The following is a 26,223-nucleotide window of genomic DNA, read 5'->3' as shown; positions in this document are numbered from 1 at the left end:
ACAGTAGAGTCCCAATGGAAGCAGATGTTGCTGCCTCACACTGTATACACATCTGGATTAGGATTAAGAGTCAAATGGTAATAGGAGATTTTTGCTTTAAGAAAAAATCCTAGTGCCCACAGCTAGCTGAGCTTTCTATAAAGCTAGAAATAAAGACTTTGCCATACTTTATACAACAGATGCCACACTGCTGTTGAAGTCACCCTACACGTATTTATTTATGTAGGGAGATGGTTCTCAAGTGATCTCTTACTACATGTTAAATCTTAGCCCATAAAAAAATCTCAAATATTACATCTCTGAGAACAGCTTCGAATTTAAAGGAAAACGCTGATCAAATTATCAGAATAGCAACCAAACGTAAACACATCAAATATTTTTATGTCATTCCTTCTTGCGCCGTATACCGGTTTTGTTTAGAAGAGCCCTCAAGTGCTTCAAACCCAACAATTAACAAAGCTGATTTCTGTTGTGCAAAACCGCAAGCACCTTTTCAAAAAATAAGCAGCAGCATCAAGGAGTATAAACTTAAATAGTTATGTGTATATTCTCTATTTTCTTTTGAATACTTGGACCAAAATAATTTGCCATATTTTCAGTAACAAACTGCAGAAGACTTTTATTTTCTTAATAGTATACTGGACTTGTTCTACGTATATTCTTTGAAATATAGGACCCAGGTAAATTTCCATCCACAAAGCAAAGCTGTGGGATTAAAAACCAACAACTGAAATGCGAGCTACAAAAATAGTCATTTTATAAAACAAACAGAAACGTTGATCTCTTCACTTTCCTCCAACACTGATATGAGAAAGGACGGCTTACGTAAAACATCAGTTCAGCTCCAGACATTTTCAGCATGCGGTGGGCAAAATTAAAAGTGATTTGGTAAGCTGTGTAATAAGCTTTAAGACACCACTATTACTCATGTGATAGACAATCTAAGATACACGTAAGAGAATGAGCCAGAATGCTTTTTTTTTTCTGTCATACTTTGAACATGTTAAAAAAAAAATTGAAGACGCAGTGGCAAAGCAAAGTTATTGGATTCACCTATAGGAACTTCAGTCCAAATTCTGCATCTGGGTGCACATATCCCCGGAGCAAAACCAGTTTTGAGCAGGAATTACACAGCACACATCCCAGGAAAGAATTTGGCTCTCAGCATACAGCATCACTAAGTTTAGCATCAAGCCCTGATAGAATCCAGGTGACATACGTAGAACACACAGACAAAGGCTGGTCAGCAGTTACCCCTGCACTCCAGTACTGCCATTTCAAGAGTCACATTTCAAATGAAACGCTCCACACAAAACCAAGCCCGTGTTCAGAACCAGCACTGTGCTCAGGAAAGATTTGTCTGCACATCAACAGCTCAATTCCAGCACACACTGACTGGGGGGACTGCACTGCTGCCCAAAGCAGCACTCCCTGCTGGAAGGCTCAGCGGCTCACTTTTATTCTGAACGTCCAAATCTTACTTCATTTGTCAAATGGTAATTTTAAGCCAAACAGAAACCAATCCAGCACTGCAATTTAGCAATTGAGGTACTTGCTTTAGGTCAGAAAAATAAAAAATGTGGTATTACGTTTTTTTTTTTCCCCTCCCCCTTAATTTTGAATAAACATATATATACTCTGTTAGGACTTAAAGAGATAAAAGCCCTCTGGTCCTGAACAGGTTTTGAAACTTACCAACAAATTAGTTAATTATGAGTTTAGGTTGAGTTTTGTTTTCATTATTTTGATGACACAAAGCCTTGCAGGAAAGAACACAAAGCCCCAAAAGCTGTTTGCAAACACTGGTTCTAGTTGGACTTGCTTGTTGTGTATGCTCTGTGCAGACAAAGCCCTCATTTTAACATTTGCTTCTTGTGTTTTTGGCATTTTCAATTCAAATAAACACAATTTGTCACACCATACCATTTCCTCAAAGCGTACTTACAGCTTTCAAAACGCCAGGGTTCTCCTTCTAAGGGTTTTTGGGGTTTTTTCTTTTTGAGGAAAAACGATATGAGCGCAGATAAACCTTTAAAACATACTCCATTTCTGCAATGCCAGTCAGCTACTCAGTGTTCATACATCTTTCAAGGTTTCTGGTAAAGAATCTGATTAATAGCCATAGATTTTCCTTTTTTTTTTTTCTCTTCAGGTGAGCAGTTAAGATTACAGATTGCATCTATGTTGACCATCACTTATTTTTAGTTGTACTTCATAAATTGCTTATGTTCACTGCAGTAGTGTTAACACTAAACAAAGCCTCCCATACTCATACAGAAAGGTAACATTTGTGTTTACAAAACTGAGCAGGTTTCTATTATATATATGCATATGTATACACACATTCTTAATCTTTAAATACATATAAATATTTATAAATGCCAAAGTGCAAAAAAATGGTCAATTGCATCACTTTACATACATGATTTTAGTATTAGGAATAAAAGTGATTATATTGCACACCAAACTCTCTATACTTTCAAACCCCTGTGAAGTTACATGTGCATTTTGCTTTCCACAGTGATGGGATCTCACAGCATCCATAACCATTACACAGATGTTGCACCAAACTTAACCTGCAGCCAGGAATACAACCAACGTAAAGCCTGCATGCAGTGCATGTGCAGTCTCTATGTGCACACTGGAACAGCATGGGAACTTCAGCATGCATCTATTCTGCATGTGCTTTGCTGAATATAATCTGCTTATCTGCTTTCTCTGAGAACTGGATGTTTGTTTGGGCTCTTAGCAGTTTGTTTTCAGTTATTGTGGAAATCCACAATCATACTTTTCATCTCATGCATACTCCATAGGCAAGGATGTTTTGGTAGAATTTAGAAACTTCAAAGTGTGCAACAGCGAGAAGCCATTAAGAACATGAGGTATGGAACAGCTTTTCTTACAGGAAGATTCACAAAGAAGCTCAATCTCAGGGCTTTTTTTGCTCAAAACATGTGAGATAACAGTATATACCAGGAGAAGGTCAGGTATCAGTTCACATCATGCAGATAGGGCTGTTCTGTGTTCAAAACCAAAAAACAACATAAGAAAACCACTTGAATCACAGAGTAATTTGGGTTGGAAGAGACCTGGAGGCCATCTGGTATCTAAATGACACGAAAAATCTTTGCAGCATTAAACCTTCTGAAACAGTAAAGGTTAAAATGATGAATGTATTACAGTGCAACTTCAGTTGAAAATGATAAAGATAAATCTTGAATAATAAACTCCAGAAGATTACTGCCATAGTGAATCAAGAATATCAAAATGCACGGTGGTGACTTTACAGAGGGCTCTGGTGTAAAACAGGAAGAGACATAGTCAGTTAGGAGGCAGGTAAATGGGACAGATTTGCTCTGCAGTTGTTAGAGCAGGAGATTAATAAACTGCTGGAGATCTTTGTCCCTCATGTTCATATAAACAAAAAAGCTTTTTCATCAAGTGTAACATGAAATGTATAAAATGCTGCATTCTACCACTCCTCAAAGACTTCAGACAGCCTTCTAAAAAAGGAAGGCAGAGACTACAGATGACCAGTATGAGATTGTTCACAGGATGCTGTTTTTGAAGAGAATGCTAAGCTTGTATTGTCAGGAAAGCCATCCCTTTATAAAGAACTACTGGCTTAACACCATTATGCCACTGGTCACTTCTGCAAACATTGCTAGGAACAATCAGTAAAGCATAGCTAACTTCTGAAATTCAACTATTAGCTTCTCTGTTATTTTGGGGTTTTTTTGCTTGTTTTTAGTCTTATTCCATAGTGGTTGCAGCTTTTGATGGGCTGAAGAGGAAGGGAACAAAACCACAGCTAGTCTGAAATCACTAATAGTAATTTTGAATAGGTGTCTTTAATAATTTTAATTTACACATATAACAGTGATTAAAAAAATACAAAAGAACAGCAACCTGTACTGTATTGCTGTACAGTAGTAGCTATTTTATATATATATTTTTTTTGTCAGTGACAAAAATGCACTAAAAACATTCCATATATATCATCAATATCCAAATAAACTGGTTTTAAACCAAACAGCTAAAAACCCAAGCCCTCAATGTCCTACAACTCAGATTTCTTTAGAAAAAAAATCATGATTCCAGATGAACATTCTGAAGTTAACATAACAGCACTGCATTGCATTTTAGTTTCTGGGACAGCCAAACTCAGTATTTTTGCTACACCAAATTAAGCTGTTTATAACCATACAGGTACAATTTGTAACATGAAAGCAATGTTTGCATTAGAAAAAACTGCTGCTTTCAAATCCTAAGGTCAGAAACAAGGGTCAGTTCTCAGTTCTCTTCTACAAGAGTGTACTAAACATCTCCATAATGCAGCAGCTAGCTATGCCAGCACATTTGTAAGTTCTCTGTATATATTCAGGTCAGCAGTAGCTGGATCATCAGCTGAATACAGTGCCTTTAAGAAAGTGGTGTTTTACCTTGTCTTGCACATCTCTGTTACTGTCACAGTCATACAGTTTATCTCAAACACTCATACACACACGAGATCCTTTAGCAGAACTTCACACAACTGCTCTGAAGGGATGTGCACACATTCAGGTGTGCAGTACCTGGTAATTTAAGCCCTACTCTATCACAGACATTTTCTAAGAATGGTGCCTGTGTTATACAGTCCTGAAAACTGCATTGAGAAGTGTGTGTCGAAACAGAAATAATCTCCTCTCCTCTGACACTGTATTTAGAAAATGTACATATTCAATACATTATGATTTCCTCTCCCAGTAAAAATAGAGAGGATTTCTCAATTTGGAACTACAGCTAAGTTCTGTTCAGTAAATAATTAATTGACAAATGACTCAAAGCTACTATATCTTTATTTTTTTAATTACTCACTAGATAGAATGGACCCATTTAAAAAAATGGAAAACATTTATGCAGCTCTTTTTCAGGCCACTTAGACTGCAAGTCTCTCCAATTCACCTGTTACTGAATGAAGAGCATCACATATGTAATTTCCTTTTCTGTTTCAGTTAAAGGATCAGTATCACGAGCTAAAAAAATACAAAACAATTTAGCACTCTGCCCTCCTTTAAACAGGCACAGCCTCACAAATGTCACCCATCCTTCCTTAAAATTGAACTAAGCCACTGTATCTTCCATCCACGTTTAAATAACTAGAAAAGAGTCAGATATATTTGTTGATGAAATATGAAGGTATGGCTATACTCTTTGAACACTATGTTTTTCTCTTCTACAAGAAGATAGAACCGTTGGGAAGCAAAGATAGAAAGGGCTCAAAAAAGTGCTATATGGAAAAGTAACTGCCCTTAAACACAGTACTGAGAGTGTTCAACATGCGAGTTAACACTTACACACAACACTCCAGTCGTTAAATAATGCACGCTGCCATAGTCACACATTAAAACAAACTTCATAGACACTGTACATTCAAAAAACCTACAAGTGAGCAATACTGTACTAAAATGTAAACAACCATTGATGTCACAAAGCCTGCCAGTTAGGACTGAAGATGCATGAACTCACTCAAGAGAAGTTATTGGCTAGAAGCCTATTATAACTGCTCACCTGAAATAGGCTGAAACAAAGAAAAGCCTGTAATAGTGTCTAAACTTTTTTTTTTTCTTTTTTTTTTTTTTTGCTCCTTCGACATTGATTTGCTTTCATTCTACAACATTAAGCAGGCAGTTTCATAACAACTGAGTAAACATAAAAACAGGCATTACTTTAGCAGAACATGCAGAACATGGAGTTTTTCTACTTTGTTCCATTAACTTACAAGCAATTCAGGCCCAATGGAAGCAAGAGTTCTTTTCCAAAGATAAGTCTGCAATCCCGGCTGATCATCGGCATCCTTCGAGGGGTCCTGTCAAGGCATCGAGGCTGCTGTCTGTATCTGAAGCCAATGTTTGCTCTGTTGACATGGATGAAATGTCATTGATAGATGATGACTGGGAAGGACTGGTGTTGCTATTCACTGCTGCATCTGTGCTAAGTAAACCAAACATAATAAAATCTGAGGCAAGACAATACCGCAAGCACAAATAACCACACTTCTAGGTTTGAGCACATCGTTTTCCTCAGAGAAATTCTTCGAAAACAAACCATTAAACAGTAGAAATGCAAGCACTAAGTTTCCTAACACTTAAAACCTGCAGCACAACATTCCAATTACTGAACCAAGAGAACAGCAGCAAACATCAAGATTCAACAGCAGGCAAAAATACTTCAAAAAATACTTCATACTATTAGCTCTCTTAAAATAAAAAGCTCTAAAGATGTCTGAATGTGCTTGAAAGGTACACATTCATTCAAAGCCAAGAGAAAGCATTCAGCATAACATACATGTGCACAACAGCTGATGTAAGGTGGCATCAATTATTTCAGCTTACGAGGGAGCCTTCAGTGCGTTGGATTTCCAGGACTTACAACTTGCTTTCATACAACTCATTTCACAACGATGAAAAATTACTGCCCACAGATCAGAATCTTTGTCTGTAACATCAGAACTTTTGCCTACCTGTATTAAGTAGGATTTTTTTCATTCCTTTAGTCCAACAGATCACTCTATGCAGCACAACATTATAGAAGAACTACTGAAACGATGACTAACCTGAGGGCTGATCTTTTACCACACCATTCTTGCTTCTTTCTTCCCAATCCATTACCTCTTTGTATATTAATTCTTATAAGGTAGGAGGAATAGTAGAAGAGACAGAAAAAACACTGTTAAGATCACAAGGGATTTAAGTACTATTTACAAATGCATAAAGGTACAATTAAATAGCTACAGGTCAGTCTGTAAGTACCACTACATGGCTCAGAACTAGACTTCAGAACAGCACCTGAATTAAAATATCACAGACTTCTAAACGTAACAAAGATCCATTATTTTGCTTTGGTTCTCTGTGATATGGTACATGCAAGATAGCTCACCCTCAACTCTTCTAGAGGAAAGGATTTACTACTGCAGAGCATACGTACACACACACATATTTATTCCAAACAGAATATTTTTCCATTATCAATTTATTTTCGTATTACCATAAGCAGTACTGCACATTTTGAACATGCTCCAGTCAGTTACACAATCCAGCACAAGCACAACAAGAACGTACAGCTCACAGTACAAGTTGTTACAATGAATGTCATTGCTCATGCTCCCTTCTTACCTTTCCATTCTTCAATTGCATGTTCTCTCTCTTCCAGCTGTGCATCATAAATTTGAGGTGGAGGCTACAAAGAAAAGTAAGTCTACATGTTACCTATTACACTGCAGGCAAAACTCAAAATGATTTTCTTAGCCAATTGTTACCTTCCTCTGGCAGTCTATTCCCTACATCTCTAATTTTACATTCATTTTACATCTACAGAATTTAGGTTCTACCACCCACTGATATGCTGTTTAAAAGCATCAGCTAAAAATGAACTTTTCTAAGGTTTGGCAGGGCCTCAGATGAAGCCCACTACCCAAAATACAGCAGATTATCACCCTGCAGGCAACACTTTCCACAAAGGGAGCTACCTTCCTTTCTACAATCACTTTCAAAACTGTATCAATTCCATTTCACCAACAGCTCTTCAGGTGGTACCACTTTGAGCATTAACCTGAATGCTTACGTGCATCTCTCACTAAGCAAAAAAGGAACTCAAGGCATGCACTTGGATCCAAACTAAAGCTGTCCTTTTAAATTATCAAACTGGTATCTTAACATTTATTTTAAATGCAAACTTACAGCTTCTGCTTCAGCTGGATCATACCAGACAGTAATATAGGGATGACGTAAGGCCTCATCTACGGAAATTCTCTTGTCTGGATCTACTACAAGCATTTTTGATAATAAATCTCTAGCTTGACTGGCTAGAAAGTAAAAATGAAAAAGAACATACATGTAAGGAGCTGTAGATTTAAACATCTGACAAAGCATACACAAACAGATCTGCTAAGCTGCTATGCCTCCCAACAAGTTCCATTTGTCAGAGACAAGCGAATATTTAACTTCTGATCCCGTGGAGTTAAATAGGTCTCACTGAGCACCGTTTTTCAATCAGCAGTGTAGGAGTGGAGGTCCACATCTTGCTCAATACCCAGCAGCATTAGGCTGCACTGCCAGGACAGGCACAGAGATGGCAGCTTTCCTACGCCGCTGCAGATTTCCTTCAAAAGGAGGTCACAATCCTCTAATGTCAATGTTATTTTACTGTAATCCAAAACACAAACCCTGCAGCTGACATAAACCAATCTCCATTTTGAACAGTTGTGCTGCTGCGTAGGTCACAGTTTGTCATCAACTATTGCTCATAAACCACATTTTTAAGTGCACAGTAAATGTCTACTCGTCGCAGTGCCATCTGACTGATAGTTTTTTTGTCTCAACTACAAATGTAGTATAATAAAATAACTTGGTGTAGCCTATTTTGTATAAAACCTTATATCTGTTCATAGGATAGATTTTTTCAACTTTTTTGGTCATTTATCTAAAGTGCAGGTATAGCTGATATGAATTACATTCCCATATGAACCAGAAAAATACAAATAACTTTAATGAGTACTACTTTCTGAAATGTTTCAGCCACAAACATTATTCAACGCGTTCGAATGAAGCGAACTAAACAGTACAGTGAAATACCTTTGTATTTCTCAACTAATGCTGAAAAATCAGAATCTGTCATACATGAAAAAAACAACAGGGATGGAACTTAAGTCAACACCTATTGCAATACAGATATTTTATATTAGTTGTTGTTGTTGTTTTTAATTAAATGTATTACAAACATTTTAAATTAACACCTTCAGAAGAAGAAAAAAATCTGTCTTACTTTTTAACTTGTCACGGTCTGATTCTGATGGAAATATCCAGTCTGGAAAGAGCTCTTCAAATTTAATACCTGGATATTTTGGCCTGTTTTCTACATAATTCCTCACTGTAGGCTGTAGTTTCTTCATGAATTCTGCTGAAGGCGTTCCTAGTTGTTCAATTACTTTATTCCATTGATCAATATCTGCACCATATCTTTAGGAAAATCAGCTGCAGAATTTGAAGTCTGTGCTACACAAAAACATCGCTTACAGAAATCTGAAAAGCTGAAAACCTGAACTAATAATAAAACAAGGACTTCAATCTGACATCAACAACATTCCAGAACTGCCATGCAAAACGCTACCCTGGCAAAAATCTAAAATGTCAGTTTTGTAAGATAGGGACAGACAAGAAATGCTGCACAACTCATTAGGCTTCAATGTCTTCAGTGAATTTGTACCTACTGGCCAGTTTTAAAAACATGACTTATGAAGAGTCAAAACGAAGCTTCATTCTGTAATTATGCCCATAACATAACAACTACAGGGACAGAAAAGAAAGAAGAAGAAAGGCTGCTGGTGTATCATCTGCTCTACACCTAACAGTATCATGTGGAAGATTATTGATGGCAGGGAAAAATACATGAAAGAATACATAAAACGTGGTATTTCTTCCACATCCTTCTACAGTATCAACAATCCTAATATAGTAAGTTTACTCAGATCAACACTTTACATTTTTCCTGATGAAAGGGATGGGCAGCTCTAGCAATCTAACCACAAACCTTGCAAATGAATCAGAATCTTTTATTTCAAACTACTGATTTTTCTCATACCAATTTCTTAACAAGACACATTTACTGCACTTTGAATTATAATTAAAAAACACTATCATTTAAGAAGCACTTAGTTTTGTTAGCATGCCAAAAACACATCCAGAAATAATTCCCACTAAAGCTTTAGACTTCTGATGCAAAGATTAAAAATGGTATCTGCTTATTTAACACATTCCGATGGAAAGACAATATAAAAATAAGAAGTAAGAAGTCAGTATTATTAACTCTCATGCTAAAACAGAGCACATACAAAGCAAGTTTTGACACACGCCAGGAAATTTTGTTGGAAAAGTAATTTGTGCAAGAACTCCACCAATCCAGATTCAAGAAAAGGTTGCTGATTTGAGCGGCAGCAGCGCAGAACACCAGCTAGCAAAATTCAAGGGCATTCTGTGGTGGTTTGGGGGTGGGGGTCCTACTCCACTTCAGTAATAAGAACGTGGGGAAAAAATTGAAACAACAATATTTCCCCCAACATAGGTTGGATATGAAATAAGTGATGCCCATTACCAGAAACCCTATCAGAAGAAAACCTTACTGCTGATGCAAAGCATGCAGTGTCCCTCTGAATAACCTTGCAGTCTGCAGACAAAATTACCCTTTCTGTTCAACTACTGACCCTGAGGTCAAAAGTAACCCAGGACCTTGAGTCCATAGCAGAGTGTCTGTCTGCTTTGTGAGACTCTGCAAGAAAATGTTGAAAACAGAGTCCGTATTATAATCAATGAATAATAAAGCATGACTTTTCCCAAGAAATCATGACTATGCTCAGGCAGGCAGGCAGTTTCCTTCACCTCTTGCGTAGAAGAGCACTGAAAACATTCTGTGGTGCTTCCACGTTTTCCATTACTTCATCTCCAGTATCTATGCTGGGTGTTTTTTCTATGTTTCTCATCTCTAGTGCAACAGCAATTGCCAGCCTCTCAGCTTGAGCTATGGCCAGGAGCAGCTGGAGCCCCTCCTCCATCCTGATGGTGTGGAGCACTTCAGCCCAAGCAGGGCTCTGCTGCAACTCTCCAAGAAATCCCTGCTGACCACACAGCAATGTACAAAGCACTGGATCCGAGAGCAGTTCTCATGAAGACAGCCACAGGTACATCGCTAGGCAACACAGTGAACTTGGTTCCCTGATCTAAGTACCAAAGCACTAGGATATATCAAAATTTAATTTAAAAAAGGAAAATCCCAAGGCCATGCACAGTAGCATCCATTCTCCTTAACCCATGGAGTCAAAACAGACTTGAGGCTGCAGCTAGAAGAAAACGACCATTGCAATTATTCCAGACCGATAACTGCAAAAGTCAACAACATGACTTATCTGCCAGTACCTCACATTAAAGGGAGCTGAAAGACTCAGAAGGAAAAACCCTAAGCACAGCCATGCACTCTGAAAAGATAGAGGGGGAGACTCTTTGAAATATGGACTGGTGGAGCTTCAGTGACCTCCAGTGAACTACAAATGGTAACTTGCATATTCAATGAATACAGACAAAATTTCCTTCCTTTTACATGAACAAACCAAAATAGCCCATGCTGACATGCAGGTGAAAGACACATAACATATATGAAGAATTGTGTTAGGTTGGTCTGAAGGCTTTAAAAGGTAAAACAATATAGAAAGGAAGAAAGGTAGAAAACAGACTTATTTAACAATCATTTATGCAACTAACTGATAAACGATCAACTGCTGAAGATTAGTGTCATGAAACTTTAAATTAAAAGTAGCCTCTACACAACATATATCTATGAAAAGATTTTAGGAACATATTCTTGGTATTCTAAGTGGTGGAGCCAGCTTTTCCTTGCTGACAAGCAGAAATATTATACAACGTATTATTTCTATATCTTGGACCACAGGTCCTTTGGTTTCGTGTGCCTTACAGCCCTCTGGGGCAATTGTGGTTTAATTGTATCTTCTGCATTCTATGTACTTACTGATCAATTTGTGATATCTTGCCCTAGAACACTATTCCTATGCAAGACTATTTTTTATAAAGAATGAAATTGGTTTAAATCCAAGTTTTCCTCTAACTGGAACTTGATAATGAGTCCACTGTTTTAATTTCTTTGTCTAGGAAATATTTTTAAACGCATACAATTATTTGAAGAACATGCATTTGATTAAATGCCCATTTTTATTCACCTCACAAAGTGTAAAGGCTTCTTTCTGATCCAGTAATACGTTACTGAGATTTCCCAAGTCTAAGGGCATGAGGGCATAAAAATTTCTATTTCTAATACAGAAAGGTTCCCACAATTTCTATCATGTAACAAAGTACAATTCTGTGAAGACAAACTTGGGTCAAAAATACTGGAGGAGAAAGTGAAAGAATGATCATCTCAGAGAAAAAGCAAGTCCAAAATAAAGTTTTCATAAAATGATAATAAAAAATAAAAAATTGTTTTTCTATTAAATCATAATAGTAAGAAAAAGAGATTTCATGCAGTGTGCTTGCAATTAGCACTCACTGGACAGCAGCATCCTAATGAGTGAGAAAAAAAGTTGGGTTGAAACTCAAAAAACTCGTACATTAAAAAATAAGTTGAACAAAATAGGAAGCAAAACCCCCATGCACAGTGAATGCTGACTTTGTAGAGTTCTGCTTCTAACACTTATATACTAAGAACAACAGTAAGAAAAAACAGATAAAGCTTTCCTTTTTTCTTTAACCTACCAGCATTCTATTAAAGATAGAAAAGCTGAAGCTCTTAATACAAATTCTACAGATTCAATCAGTACAAATTACAATAAATACAGTCTGCTAAGAAAATAAAATAGGAAGCTCAACAATTTGGTCAATGACACTAATTTCATAGTTTACAGTAGATCTACTAAAACATGATTGAAAACAGTGCTTTGCGTTTTTATACGGATCAAAGTATGTTTCTGTTGGGAGTGGAATGAGGTTCAAGGATGACTAGGGAAGGATACGATCAGTGCCTTGGAATATCACACAACCTTTCACCAATTCTCCCATGATGCAACCAACTGACCAGATATCAACTGAAAGTAAAAATGAAATGATCAAATTATGAAGTATCATGAACAAAAGTGAGGAAAACAAACAAACAAAATGAAGACATCTAGCATCTACAATAAAACACAACGATGTGGAAAACCAAACTGCTAACATGAATTTTGAATCATTTCAACGCCAACTAATTAAACTTCTGCTAAATTTTGTTTTCAGCACTTTGTAAAATATAATCAGCAATTACACTTCTGAAACGACCGTGAAGAAGGATACAATCTCTTCCTGGGAACAGGACTTTATGGAGGACCATTTCTGCCATAATGCACCCAACAGACCAGATATCCACTATCATATGTTAGGTGTAACAAGGACAAAAGATTAAAGAGGTTTTTTAAATATCACAATTATTTATTTGTAAATTCACACTGTTTATTTATAGTCGTGCAGATAAGTATTTTTGTCCCATCCAGAACTGCCTCCATAGATGTTCTCATCCACGTGAGCACTTGCAGCAGAACAAATGCCACGTGCATCAATGTAAATTTTTCAGTGGCTCAGCAAGGTCCTGCGAGTCCCTTGTATCACACAGCTACAGTTATAAACAGCAAGGTATCCCCAAGCCCCAGTGAAAAACCAAGAAGATACACTAGGTTAGAAGACCAGAGGAGGCAGAATGTTACTTCACAGCTAGAAAATATCAGCAAGTAAAACAGCAATGTGGGTCAAGGACAGCTTCCTTGCCAGCAGTTTTGTTGGCTGAATGTTCAATATATTAAAGCCTGTATATATACATAGTACAACACCCAGCCTCTTTAAGTGCTATTTATATAGATTTAGGAGAATAAACTACATGGTTTATTGGAGAATCTGAAATAGATTTTTAATGAAGTCATCACAGACACTGAGGGGACAGACTTAAAATATGCTTCACAGTAAAAATCACAGTGATAAAAAGGTTTATTATTTATGCACTGATCATTGGTTAGTTGGTTTTCTAAAACATCATGCAGCATAGGTATCTCATAGATTGGTAAGTTAAAGAAAATGGCAACAGGACAACAAAGGAAAAGGTAAGACAGCAGGGAAGCAGAAACAGTACATGCTAAATGGAGATATGGATACAGTAGAAAACTCCTATTCTCCACAAAATACTTATTGTACTTTTTATGTTTTAATAATCTCCAGTAACATGATTAGCATTAAAAATAGACATAGCAGAGAGAAATTAGCTCTGTTCCAGCCTTTTAAAGCTATTATGTTTGGAGACACATGCTTTAGACAAACAATTTAAAGCATTACTCCAGTAACTTACCATTCTCTTTATATCCCATTCCAAGGATAACCTCTGGCGCTCTGTAATATCGTGTTACTACATATGGAGTCATCATAAAATTAGTACACGCTGTTCTTGCCAGTCCAAAATCAAGGATTTTGAGTGTACAATCTGATTTTACTACTATGTTGCTGGGTTTCAAATCCTAACAAGAAATTAGTGCAGTTAAGGAAGGCTCTACATACTGAATAACAACCTCCCCCCCCAAAGTCAGTGACGCCACCAGTTCACCTCACAATAGCAGTTTTACATTCATTTACATTCACAAGAGTTTGAATTACAGATGTGCATTTTGACTCTGTTCAAGTATTTGATGTGGTTTCAACCACATGAATTATGCTTTCAGGTGCAGAACTTCCTTTTCTTAAGAGAGACAGGGACATCCAAATAGGAAAGCAACAAACTTTTGCAGAATGGTATTGAATCACAGCTTGCTTGCATTTTCTAATCTTCCACACAGACTTTTCTCTTGAAATAACTGAATAATTATTTACAGTAGTTGGCAGTGAAATTTGTTATCTCATCTTGTTATAATGCTGGGCCATGTGAAGCATATCAGATTTCAATATTCATCTATTAATAACAGAGGTTGGTGTCACATACATTATTTCAAGCTGTGTTTAGTCACAGACTCTTTTAAGTCATCCCTAGACATATTCCTTTGAGCTATCCAAGTTCTGTCCCTTTCCTAGCCTGGCTTCTTTCCAAAATTTGACTTCTCATCTAATCCAGAGTTTCCACTCAAGGTCTTGACAGGTCTTCTTGCTTTGGTCCCAGACGAACCCAACACAATCCACTTTTGCTTCCCTATTTAAAGAAACTTCCTGCCTTTGTTTAGCTATTCACAGTCTGGTTAGTTTGGTTCCACCAATGGCCCTTTTCCATGTTCAACCAGCATCAGTTCTGTCCTGCTCTGTCAGCTCCAATGGGTTCAAATTTCTCAGCAAACATTTTGTCTCCCCTGTTGCTCCAAATCACAGCCAACAAGTCAGGCGGAGTTCAGCTGGAGTTCCAGCCCTCCCCCCCTCCCTTCAGTCTTACACATGTTAACTATACACAACGGTAGATTTTTTCAGCAAGGCAAAGAAGTTGGTTGCAATTTACACAGGTTCTTAATTCTGTTTATGGATTGAATGCGAAGAAAAAAAGCACATTAGACCAGAAGCTGACTGAATTTTTCAACTACCAGGGAAAAGAGATTTAAAAGATGTGTCCAGGAAATAGGAGAAAAGAAGAACAGGAAAGGAACAAAAAAACCAAGCATGACTGTCAGGTAGACTGCTGGTCATGGAAAATATGAAGAGCAGCTGCAGGAAACCAGAATCAGAGTTGCATGAAGTACGCTCAGGACTTGAAAGTTCTGAACAACCATTTGGTAACATAACTTATAAAAGTCAAATGTTAAATTAGAAAGACTCATTCTTTAGTAATTTGGAAGGTACAGTTTCTCATGTTTTATGAGTGGATCAGTTCAGCAACACTTAAGTCCACAGAACCAATCTGTTTTAAGATCTGTTAACAATACGTTGGTCTTCACCTTCAAATCTGAAAATCTCCAGGTTTAATAATGGTATGAACAAAATAACTACAAACATACAAAAGAGCAGTTCCCTGCCTACCCCTCAGGTTCATAAGAACATCTGTGTTCATAAAGAATATCAGTAATGATCTAATACTACCTACTCTGTGGATGATACCAGCTGAGTGGAGATGTTTGATACCACATAGCATCTGGTAAAGGAGATAAGACATCCTTTCATGATCCAATTCCATATGAATAACTTGGCACAAGTTGGCATCCATCAGCTCCATAACCAAATATCTGAAGCATAAGAAAACATTCATAAACTGTAAGAATATTAAGAAAGCTTATCATTTTAAGAAAACATCATGCATTAAGACAATTTCAAAATTAGGGTCGCTCACTGGAACATATGAATACCCCAAAATTAAATCACCATGGATAAAAGATAAATAACTATTTCCCACTTCCATTTCATGTTTGAAGCGAAACAATTTTATCTCTCAATTTATTTCAGAAGCATCAAGAAAGACTAACTAAAACTTAAACTTAGACTTCAGTTACCCTCAACTTTCAGCATAAAGACTGTAAGACACTGGAGCTATGCTGCTACGGCTTAGATGAATATTTGTCAGGAAAACTGTAACAAAAGTCTAGTACTTACACATCCTGAAATTCTTCTAGTGACTTCTGCGGTGTAAATACATTTAATAAACTAATTATCTATAAAGAAAAAAGAAACTTCAGCTTTAATTCAAATAAAAATCCAATTATTACAGAAATTATTATTCAAAGCCAAAAACATACTGATACTAAACACAACTTAATATTACTTGTTTCACTTAACTCACTCACGCTGAAGAACTGTTGTTCCAAATATAGTTGAAAACTGCAGCACACATGCTGCAGGGACTAAAACAGGGCACAGACTTTTTTTCCCTCCAAGTGATATGACACCCCTTTGTCCTTCTTCAGTACCTGAAATGTATTCCTTTTTTCCCCACATAAACAATAATCTCTTATTTTAAGTCACGTACTGGGCAAGAAATTTTAACTAACGCTGCCCAACAAGAGCAGAGGCGCCCCATGCCACCCCATTCAATTTACATTGTTACACACTATTTCTGAAAGAACTCCTACCATTACTATGTTGCCATCCTTAATTACAACCTTGCCTTTATTCTGCTACTTCTGGACTTCACCAAAAGCTATTTCAGCAGCCCTAGTAGCTTTGACACCCCAGTACAAAACTTTCACAATCAGCACTGTTCCCAGTTCGCGTTGGCAGCACAACGCAACACACTGTGATCCTATATTCTTGTACGTTCAAGTGTTGACATTATGGCTTAGTATCTCAGAAGGCTCAATGACTTTGTATGCATGTATGGCATGTCTGCATTTCAGTTGTGTACATTGGCAAGTTTTCAAGCTGCACCACTATACCTTCCAAATCTACCAGTCAAACATTATATTTAATAAAACTCTTGCATAAACTCAGGAAATATAGCTAGAGAGAAGCTAGAAGAGCCAAACCCACAAAACCCAGCGCCAAACAGGCCTTGCTGTAGTTGGATGTAAAAAGGCAAATGCACCACAGCAAAACCATCTCTGAAGTCTATACTGATGATAAACCCATAGTGACACTGCAACAAGAGCCTCCTGCTCTTGGCACTTCATCCTCCAAACTGCTCACCCAAGAGCTGAACCTCACACTGGGAATAACTGTAAAACCCATTGCAAATGTTTCTAGTTTCTCTCACCATTTTTTTTCCACTAGTTTGGTTAAAGATTTGCAAGAAAGCAAATCTTGAGCTTTTTAGATATGAGAGAACGAGAGAGGGAAACACAAAGGCAGACTTACATTTTTGTGATTGACACATTTTAAAAGAACCAGCTCTCTGTAAGCTCTTTTTGCGTGGGTTTGATTCTGAAAAGGACGACTCAACTTCTTTACAGCAACGTTTATTCCAAGGACCGTATCGAACGCAGCACTGCAAGTTGTCAAAGACAAACAGCTTAAGTTGAAGTCTGCTTGAGGGAGAGGCGAGGGAAGAGGGGAGATGGGAACACAGAAAGACATCAAGATTTGAGGAAATAAATATCAAATTAGCTGCTTACACTAACTTCCTTTTACATTTGGAAAAAACACATTAAAAGAGAATCTGAACAGTCCTTAAAAAACAAAGGTAGGCTGAACAGAAGCCACCAACATTCTTATGAAAAGCCTCCTGTGCCCTTCCTTCCCTCAAATAAGACAGAATCTGCTGACTTGAGACTTTTGCTCAAAATTGAGAGATCTAAAAATCCGTTCAGCATGTTTTTAAGTAATATTTCAGCTGCCTGTATTTCCAGCTTAGTCTGTACACTTGGGAATTTTTCTGGACACTGCTGCTGACTGACAGTCATTTAACATTTGCAGTACTAGCTTATCTTTCCTAAAGAACAGTCACAACATCTGATCAGCCCTGCAAGTGTCAGTGCTCTCATCTGTGCGGATAGCTTACAACTCCAAGCAATTTTAGTGCAGAAAATGAATTGCCTGGTTTCAGCAAAAACAAAAATCAATATGGAAGATTTACACGCTGCAAGAAGCCATGCAACAGCTTAAAAATGAAAATGAGCATTAATTTTGTAGCTTTTTTCAGTTGTTCTTTCCCTCTGTAGTTCAAGGTACAGGTGCAAACACTTTAAAAACTGTAAGAATCTAAGGGCTAAATTATTTGTATATCCAGAACAAGACTAAGGTTGGAATATTCTTCATTAATAACACATAGGGGATTTGACAAAATACCTGCAAATGCATGCCAGGAATGACACAGGAGTTCCAATCCATTACCTCTCTGGCTTTAAATAAGGATTCCCACATGATCTCCATTCAATGCTACTTTCATATGATAGGAAAGAATTCTCACTCATGTCTTTTCCAAAGCTGCCACTCTGTGAGCTCCTTCCCTGCCTCATCAGGACACATAGAGCACATACAGATGTGAAGAACCACCCTATTACAGCACTCTTACAAGAAGTGCAGCTCATCTCCAGCAGCAATACTCAAACTGTATGAAGTTTATCAGCATCAAATCACTGCCTTCCCTGTTGGAAAAGGTACCACCAGCATGTGGCAGGGTTCACCCACAAGACGCTATTTACTGGGAGGCACAGTTCAGTGCCCACATTTCAATCACTGCACCATTTTCATTAAAGGCTTGCTACTTTCCATTTCGATTCAGTTCTGTGACACACACAAGCTGTTATTCAGTGATATGATCACTCTCAGATTTAAAGGTTTTTAATATAACTATGCAAAACAAAACACAAAATGGGAGGAAGGGAACAAGTGAGAAACTGTTTTTCTCCCAGATATGAAAGCTCCAGTGTTTCCAATATTTCATCTAAAAGACATTTTATGTACAATTTTATTCATATTAATGGCTTTAACAGCACCCTGGTATTAGCAAACAACCAGTAACCAGCGGGGTACACAATAAACAGCTGCTCAAGCCAGCCATGCAACAGTGGGACAGACATTTTAGGGAAGATGCCCCTAGCAATCTGAGCAACCAGGTATGTGTCAAGGCTCCATCCCAGCACATACAAACAACTTCACCTCCACCTTTTTTTTTTTGCTTATCCACATGAGAGTAACTGACACTGCATCTCAATAATGAATCTGTATTTGGTATCTGTGAAGAACCTCCACGTCGTCCTTCCAACCAAAAGCAACATCAACCTGATCACAGTTCTATTAAGGTTTTCAGAGCACTTTTAAAAGTTTGTATTTTAATATTAGGTGTGAAGACACCACGTGCACAATGGACTTATAAACAAAACATCTTGACCTAAATTACAGCAAGAAATCATGCTTCAGTTCTGTAGGCAAAGGACTTTTGCCTCGAACTGCAATGTGCTCCTGCTGTGGATTCCTGCTTTACCAGCTCTGCTTCACTCACTCTTTCCCTACCACCCAAACACAGCTTTGCAAACAGCAACAAACTCCTGACTGTTTCTTCAAGTGCAATCATAGGGAAAATTATGGACAAAGCAAAACTCACACAAGTTGGTAAGATCACAGTTTTGCTATCTTGAAGGACAGGATCAATTTGTTGGGACAGAAAAATCAGATAGACTAATTAAACATCGGAAATCCAGGGCAAGAAGGGAAAAACTGATATCAAGACTGAAACAAAAACTAGTTCAAGAAAATCATTTTGTGCAAGCAGATACTCATTTGTAAATAGATTCTAAGGTTTTGAGTATGCTAGAACTTAAGAAGTGTGAAAAGTCACATATAGAAGCACACTTTGTATATAAAATACCCAAATAAACTCTACATAAACAACCAAGTTCCTTTTTCATTTTCTGGAGTTCTCATTTGTATTTCATTTATGCAACATGCAAATGACACCGAGATTTTCCTAGCCAAAAATGACAGGACAGCACTCTTCGTATGGTGAGATTTCCACACCACGTACCCCTACATTTTGCATATTTCCCCTGTGTATTTTAGGGACTTTTACAGAGAAATTTAGATTTTGCACCTTCTTCAATTTGGACATAGTTTTCAGATGTTTCACATGAAGAAAATTTATGCAATGTTTGATTCTGTTGTTCCAAAAATCAAGTTTTCTCAAAACAAGTCAATAAATCACTTCATCCCTTTCTCCACCCAAGATGCTGACCTTAGCACGACCCCAACTGTTTTGAAGCAATGCCTAGTTTTACTCATCTCATTTAGACATTAGGCACTACTTCCAATGAAAGGAGAAGCAGTTACAACCAACCTAAATTCTTACATGCAATCTAGAACCAGCATATCACTAAGAATATTTATACTCAGAACACGTTTGCACTACACTAACACTTACCCAAACACTAATACCAAGATCTAGCACGCCCACCCACTCCCCACTCAACCCACTGAACAATGAAATACAGTGTTCTCTTCTCACTTATTTTTTCACCTGTTAGCACTCCTTTCCTAAGTATAAAACATTTTTTAAGGTCTTAAAAAAGCCAGAAAGTCACGGGCAGGTGCTGTAGAAGGGTTGCTCTCAATATGAGTCATCGCACTTATTCTGCAGAATTTATTGGCAGACAGAAACTGCAGATTGGATTTAAAGCACCAACAACCCATCACGCGTTTCTGACTGTGATATGACAGAGTTCCTCAGTACATCAGTTTGCTCCCTCATGTATGGAATTGTGAAACCGCATCGATAAGATCTGCTGCTGTGACCCAGTAAGTTTTGCCCAACAAAATAAGGGCTGGCAGTGAGTGGTGCAGAATAGACTGCTGCAGTCTAAAAAACATTTGAAAGTGTTTACCTTTAGCTGGCCCAGAGGTGTGGTGCCATACAAGAGACTAAGGTTCAGGATCAGACTAACGACTCTCACGTCCTGGGCCAGTGGAGGCTGGACACATAGCTGAGGTGACACAGCAAGGAAGACGGCCAGCCCAACCCCTCACAGCATCCCTTCCTGGTTAATCCATGGAGTGACAATGACACTGATTTGCCTCGTCCTGCCAGTTAATGGCAAGGCACTGCATTGATGGCTCCTAGAAATGGACAGGAGTGACTGGGAATAAAAGGGGGGAAAGAAAGGGGGCCATGATGAAGAAACGAGTAAAACCCAGAATCTCTCACCATCTCATTGCCATACCTTACACTGTAATAGCATAACTACATGGGGAAGGTGACAACTAAAACAAAAATGAAGTGGTTAATGAGAAGGAAATCTGTTGACCCTCTTCATTTATGCTGTTATCCAAATATTATTTTCCCCTAAAATCAAAACAAAAGCTAGTTTCCCACATGAACTACTGCAGGCAGGTATTCTAGTAACTAGTCCATCATAAACCTGTAGCAAGAGACAAAGCACTCATTGATTTTGATAACATTTGATATCCTGGCGCCCCTATCAGGAACACATTCAAGTTTTGTTATGCATGTAGAGCTTTTTATGTTTAAATAAAATATTTATTACTCACCAAACAATGCCCTGTGCCCCTGATCCTATAGGCTTCAATTGCTGGTAACGTTTTAGTACAGTGAATGTTGAATCTGCAACTTGAACACTGTAAAACTGACTATCGGATTTACTGTCACTCATGGTGTAGTGTCATGTAGTTTTCTCTCTCAAGGACCTGGTACAGGCTTCAAGATCTTAAAGAAAAAAAGAAAAATGTTCAATCTGAGTAATTCAAGGCAGACAAGATGGAAAATAGATTATGCATATTTTAACACACATGAATTTTTCAATAGCATACTATTAAATAAGCATTAGTTCAGCTTCACTTACAACTACTGCTAATGAAAAACCCCTGCAGAGGAGACAACAAATAATCATACCTTACCGAGCTATAAGCAAACATTTCCATTCCAATCCCTAAAACAAAAAGCAGCTAAGTAAACAACTGTGAAAACAAACACCACCACCCTCAGGCAACCCTTGTAGGAGGCTCCAGGACTCAGAACTTCCCTAACTTTGAGTTCCTGCTATCACCACCCACTCTCCCTCCTCCTGTCTTTAATACACACTGACATCCCATGCCACAGTTAGTGTTCTTCAAGTCCTACAAGAATTAAGAGAGTTGGTACTAAAGTTTGAAAGAACTGGCCATGTTGTAACAGTAACTCTTATCCCAAATGCATTACAGTGCTTGAGGACCATTATGTTTGTATGTTAACATCCCCTTTAATGAAGGCAAAAGAAAACTGCAGGCACAAAGCAATTCCATCCAGGTAGTTACACTGCAGTTCACCTCTCTCGTCTGCCTTGCTCTTAAAGCTGGGACTAGACTTTCTGGAAGACGGAGTCCAGAGGGCAGCAAGGAGCTAGGAGGAAAAGTCATCTCATTAACTGGGTTACTTACAGGAAACAGATGAGAGGAGGAAGAGCACAAAAGCCCAAAGAAAGGAGGAATAAAATAATGTACGAACACAATGGATGTGGTGATTAGCAGTGAGCTATGAAGATTCTGATTAGACATTTTAGAAGATATGAAAAGAAGGAGGGGAAACAAAGCCCATTTTGCAAAGGCAGAAGAGATGTAGTGCTAGAGAAGATTCCCTAAGGAAGTTACAGGCTCTCCCTCACTGGATGTTGGTGCTACGCTAAAAACTGTCCGTAATGAATCAGATGTAGGTAATTACACCTGAGATTGAGGTAGTGTACTACACCTCTTCAATTCCAAATCACTACAGTAGCGAGAGCACAGACCTTGCTTTCACAGAATCACAGAATCACAGAATCACACAGAATCACAGAATCACCCGGGTTGGAAGGGACCCCAAGGATCATGTAGTTCCAACCCCCCTGCCTAGCAGGGCCACCAAACATACATTGCTTTCCCAGGCACCCATCTTCCCTCCATGCCTTATAACAATTACCTCAGTGATAACCAAAGAGATCTCTGAGAAACTCTCCACTTTTTAATTTCACATGCATCATGATAGTGCCATTACAACCCAGACTAAATTGCACAGCCAAGAGTTCCCCAAAACAGGAAACGAAAGCAGATCACCTCCCTATAAGCAGCTGGCCCAACCACCCAGCTGTACTGCATCATTTGTAGCTAAAGAAAGAGCAGTTATTCTCTCCATCTTCACCAGTCTACAGAACATTGGCGAGCCCATGCAAAGCAGAAGAGCCTTGACAGCAACCCAGAAGCACATCCTGGAAGGGCACAGAGCTATATAAGTAGTTTCTAGTAGCTTCAGGAATTAGAATATGGGCCTCTCCCTTCCAGCCAGCAGCAGGATGGATCAGTGTCTTCTCTATGGCCTGGGCACAGGAACACAGGAAACATGCAAGGAAAAAAGATGTAAAGCTGCAAATGCTAATGGAGACTAAAGTCAAAATGGTAACAGTTAGCTTTAATGCATTCTGAAGAAATATCTAGAGTCCTCTTCAATTTCTAATATCTCAAAATCTAAGCAGCATTTTACAAAGTAAATACTCAATCTGGTCACCTCCAGCAGCTATTTAGACAGTAAGAAATGAACCCCCTCTTCCTTCCTGTGTTTTATCACTCCAGAGCTATAGACACTGATGCACCACATTTTTTGATTAACAACCCCTGAGCAGCCCTGGTATTTTCTGTACATCTCCAAATGCTGGAAGACAGACACAGCTGGAAATACAAGACTAAGGAAAAGATCAAGATTCTCTCTCTGAAACAGGGCTTGGGGGGGGGGGGGGGGGGGGGAGGGGAAGAAGGGTAGATGTGGATTACACTGAAAATCAAATGAAATATGTTAGTTACATGGGATCTATGCTGGTACTTCTTCAGAGGTTAATGAGGATCACTGCTGTTCAGTAAGTGATAAAGAAGCAGAGGAAAAGGAAGTGATCCTGAACCAAAGAAACCTCACTTTAAGAAATCTTGTCTGTACAAAGTCATTATTTGAAAACAGTTTAAAGACCAGGATAAGCTCTTTACACAAGACCCAAAGAGGGATTTGTGAATCACAACACACAAGCTCTATGCATTCAGACATCCTCTGGAGCTCACTATGCTGGGCAACAGCCTACCCTGAGCCCCAGGCAGGAGTTAGGTTATTTCAGGTATACACACTAATGTAAAGCTAAATGCCATGAGACTGTAAGTATTGACATAATTTAAGACTCTGAGACTATTTTGAGGTAAGCCCGCTGAATAAGAAGGTTGCCCATCATTCAAGAGGGAAAAGTGCATCTGACAAGTAAGTTTCTTAAACCTGAGCTGCTACTCTGCTACCTGAGGCAATCTGATTCATCACTCCTCCTCGCAGGTACACAACATATCCCACACATCTCCCATACTGGAATCTCTTGGAAGTTGGCATTACTTCCATTTCAGAAATACACATTTTCATTCATGGCTTCCTAGCTGCAGCAAACAGGAGCAATGCCAAATGTGGAAGTCATTCATTCATGGGACAGTCAGCAAACATACTTCTGCATATTGATAAGGGCACTCAATCAGTGCTTCAAGATAGTTTTCTATTTTTGAGCATGCATGAGATGCGGATAAATTGAGTGCAGGTTTCTGTGTTTCAATAAGGTGCTTGTAGAATTGGAAAAATTAAAAAGCATAAAGTTGATTTTACTCTATGCAAAGAGATCACAAGTGCTTACAGAAGTGTTTTTCAGCCTCAGTTCATGCAAAGTAAAATAATTTGAAAAAAAAAAGGAAAACAGACACACCAAATCCACCTCCAATAAACGTTTTAGCTGTCATACAGAATCGCTATAGGGAAGTACTTAGGGGCTGAAAGCAACTGCATTACAGTGTAAGTACATACTGCACCAGTCACCTCTGCAAAAGGCACCTATTAAAATGGCAACTTAGTATTAACCAGATCCATTCTCTGGATATTTTCCACGTCAAAAGCTTCTGAAGCAAACAGGTTGGAACAGCTGGGAACGTTCCCTGTGCTGTTTTGGATACAGAAATGTTATCACAGTGAACATCAAGAAACTAACTTCAGGCTAAACTGCACTGCAGACAGAAAGAACCCAGGGTGCACACACATACGAAACGACAGGGAAACCACACAGAACATTCACCTTCACAGACGTACTCTGCAAATTAACCAATACTTGCTTTATCCACTCAGCTCTCTGAGAAGCACCTCAGCCTTCAACCAGCCGAAGCTATCAGCGAGCAGATCTCACCGACTGCCACCAGCCCCGCCGTCATTTAGCTGCCAAACAAACGCTGAAAGCAAACACTGGGCGCACCTCGGCCGGGAGACGGAGGGGAAAAGTTCAATCGTGTATCTGCCGTGCAATGAGTCCGCCGTGAAATGACGGAGCAGCCGTCGAGCCGAGCGAGCGCGCTCACGGAATTCCTTCACTCGTGCGGTTTGCGTCGCGGGGCGGCACAGCGCGGCTCCCCGCCGGCACCGAGCGCGGCCAGGACGGCACGGGGCACCGAGGCCGGGCAGGGGCGGCGGTACGGCACGGGAAGGGCGAGGGGCACGGCAGGGCCAAGAAGAAGGAAAGGGCCCCCGACTCGGCCCCTCCGCCTCCTCCCCCTCTCCGGAGGGCCGGGCCCGGGGCAGCGACGCGCGGGGAAGCCCGGCCCCGGCCCCGGCTGCGCCTCGGCGGGCGGGGCCCGCGGGAAGAGCCGGGGACTCCTCTCGGCACAGGGCCGGGGGGCTCGGCTCGGCTCACTCCGGCTCCAGCCCCGCTGCACGCAAAGCCCTCCTCGCGGCCTCCCTCACCGTCTCCTCACTCGGTCGGGCTCCAGCGGGACGGGGCGCGGCGCTCGCGAGCCGCGCAGCCACCTCCGCCGCCGCCTCCACCTCCTCCGGCGCGCAGGGCCGCCCCAGCCACAATGGCCTCCCGGTGCTCCGCGCAGGCCGCGCCAGGCCTGAGCGCGCTGACGGGCAGCCACTGGGACCAATCGCGAGCCCATGCCGCGAAGCTCAGCCAACGGTGGTCCGGGGGCGGGACAGACCTGGCGCTATATAAGGCAGGGCAGCGGGGAAACACTGCAGTGGGAGAGGGGAGGTTGAGCCAATCCGGGCCCGATTCCTGCCCTCCGGCGTGATGTCATCACCGTACGTCAGACTGTCACCGCACTTCTGACGTCACTGGCAGCGGTGGCATCAATTGGGACTGCAGGGTGGGACCGTCTCTCCACCACAGCAAAACAAGGAGAATTTATTCAAATACACCAGTAGCTCTTTACCAAATACACGTGCCACGCATGTGCGTTTTTATATGGTGATGTTCTGTTCTCGACTGTTGGAACATAACAGCCCTCCTGGTGGTGTTTTGCGCTGTTG

The 26,223-nt window shown here is 39.6% G+C and overlaps 1 protein-coding gene across 9 annotated transcripts; it reads right to left on the bottom strand.

Moving 5' to 3' along the window:
• Window positions 1-1,005: 1,005 nt before the first annotated feature.
• MAPK9 (mitogen-activated protein kinase 9) lies at window positions 1,006-25,811 on the bottom strand. 9 transcript variants are annotated; one of them, XM_048960229.1, is made up of 12 exons: window positions 25,657-25,811; window positions 21,435-21,609; window positions 17,310-17,439; window positions 16,113-16,171; window positions 15,610-15,748; window positions 13,906-14,071; window positions 12,867-12,938; window positions 8,803-8,985; window positions 7,719-7,843; window positions 7,155-7,218; window positions 6,596-6,667; window positions 1,006-5,968 (listed from the first exon to the last, which is right to left on the bottom strand). In XM_048960229.1, the coding sequence occupies exons 2-12, from the start codon at window positions 21,554-21,556 to the stop codon at window positions 5,826-5,828; spliced, it is 1,275 nt and encodes a 424-aa protein (XP_048816186.1). In that variant the 5' UTR covers window positions 21,557-21,609; window positions 25,657-25,811; the 3' UTR covers window positions 1,006-5,825. The 9 variants fall into 9 exon arrangements, with proteins under 9 accessions (XP_048816186.1, XP_048816185.1, XP_048816190.1 ...); XM_048960228.1 differs by lacking the exon at window positions 12,867-12,938 and adding an exon at window positions 12,551-12,622 and having other exon boundaries at window positions 25,657-25,808; XM_048960233.1 differs by lacking the exon at window positions 12,867-12,938 and adding an exon at window positions 12,551-12,622 and having other exon boundaries at window positions 1,006-5,896; window positions 25,657-25,808.
• Between the last annotated feature and the right edge of the window lie 412 nt (window positions 25,812-26,223).

Source organism: Lagopus muta, chromosome 14 (assembly GCF_023343835.1).
Source record: "Lagopus muta isolate bLagMut1 chromosome 14, bLagMut1 primary, whole genome shotgun sequence".
NCBI classification, from domain to species: Eukaryota; Metazoa; Chordata; class Aves; order Galliformes; family Phasianidae; genus Lagopus; species Lagopus muta.
This window is presented reverse-complemented; position numbering and strand designations above follow the sequence as displayed.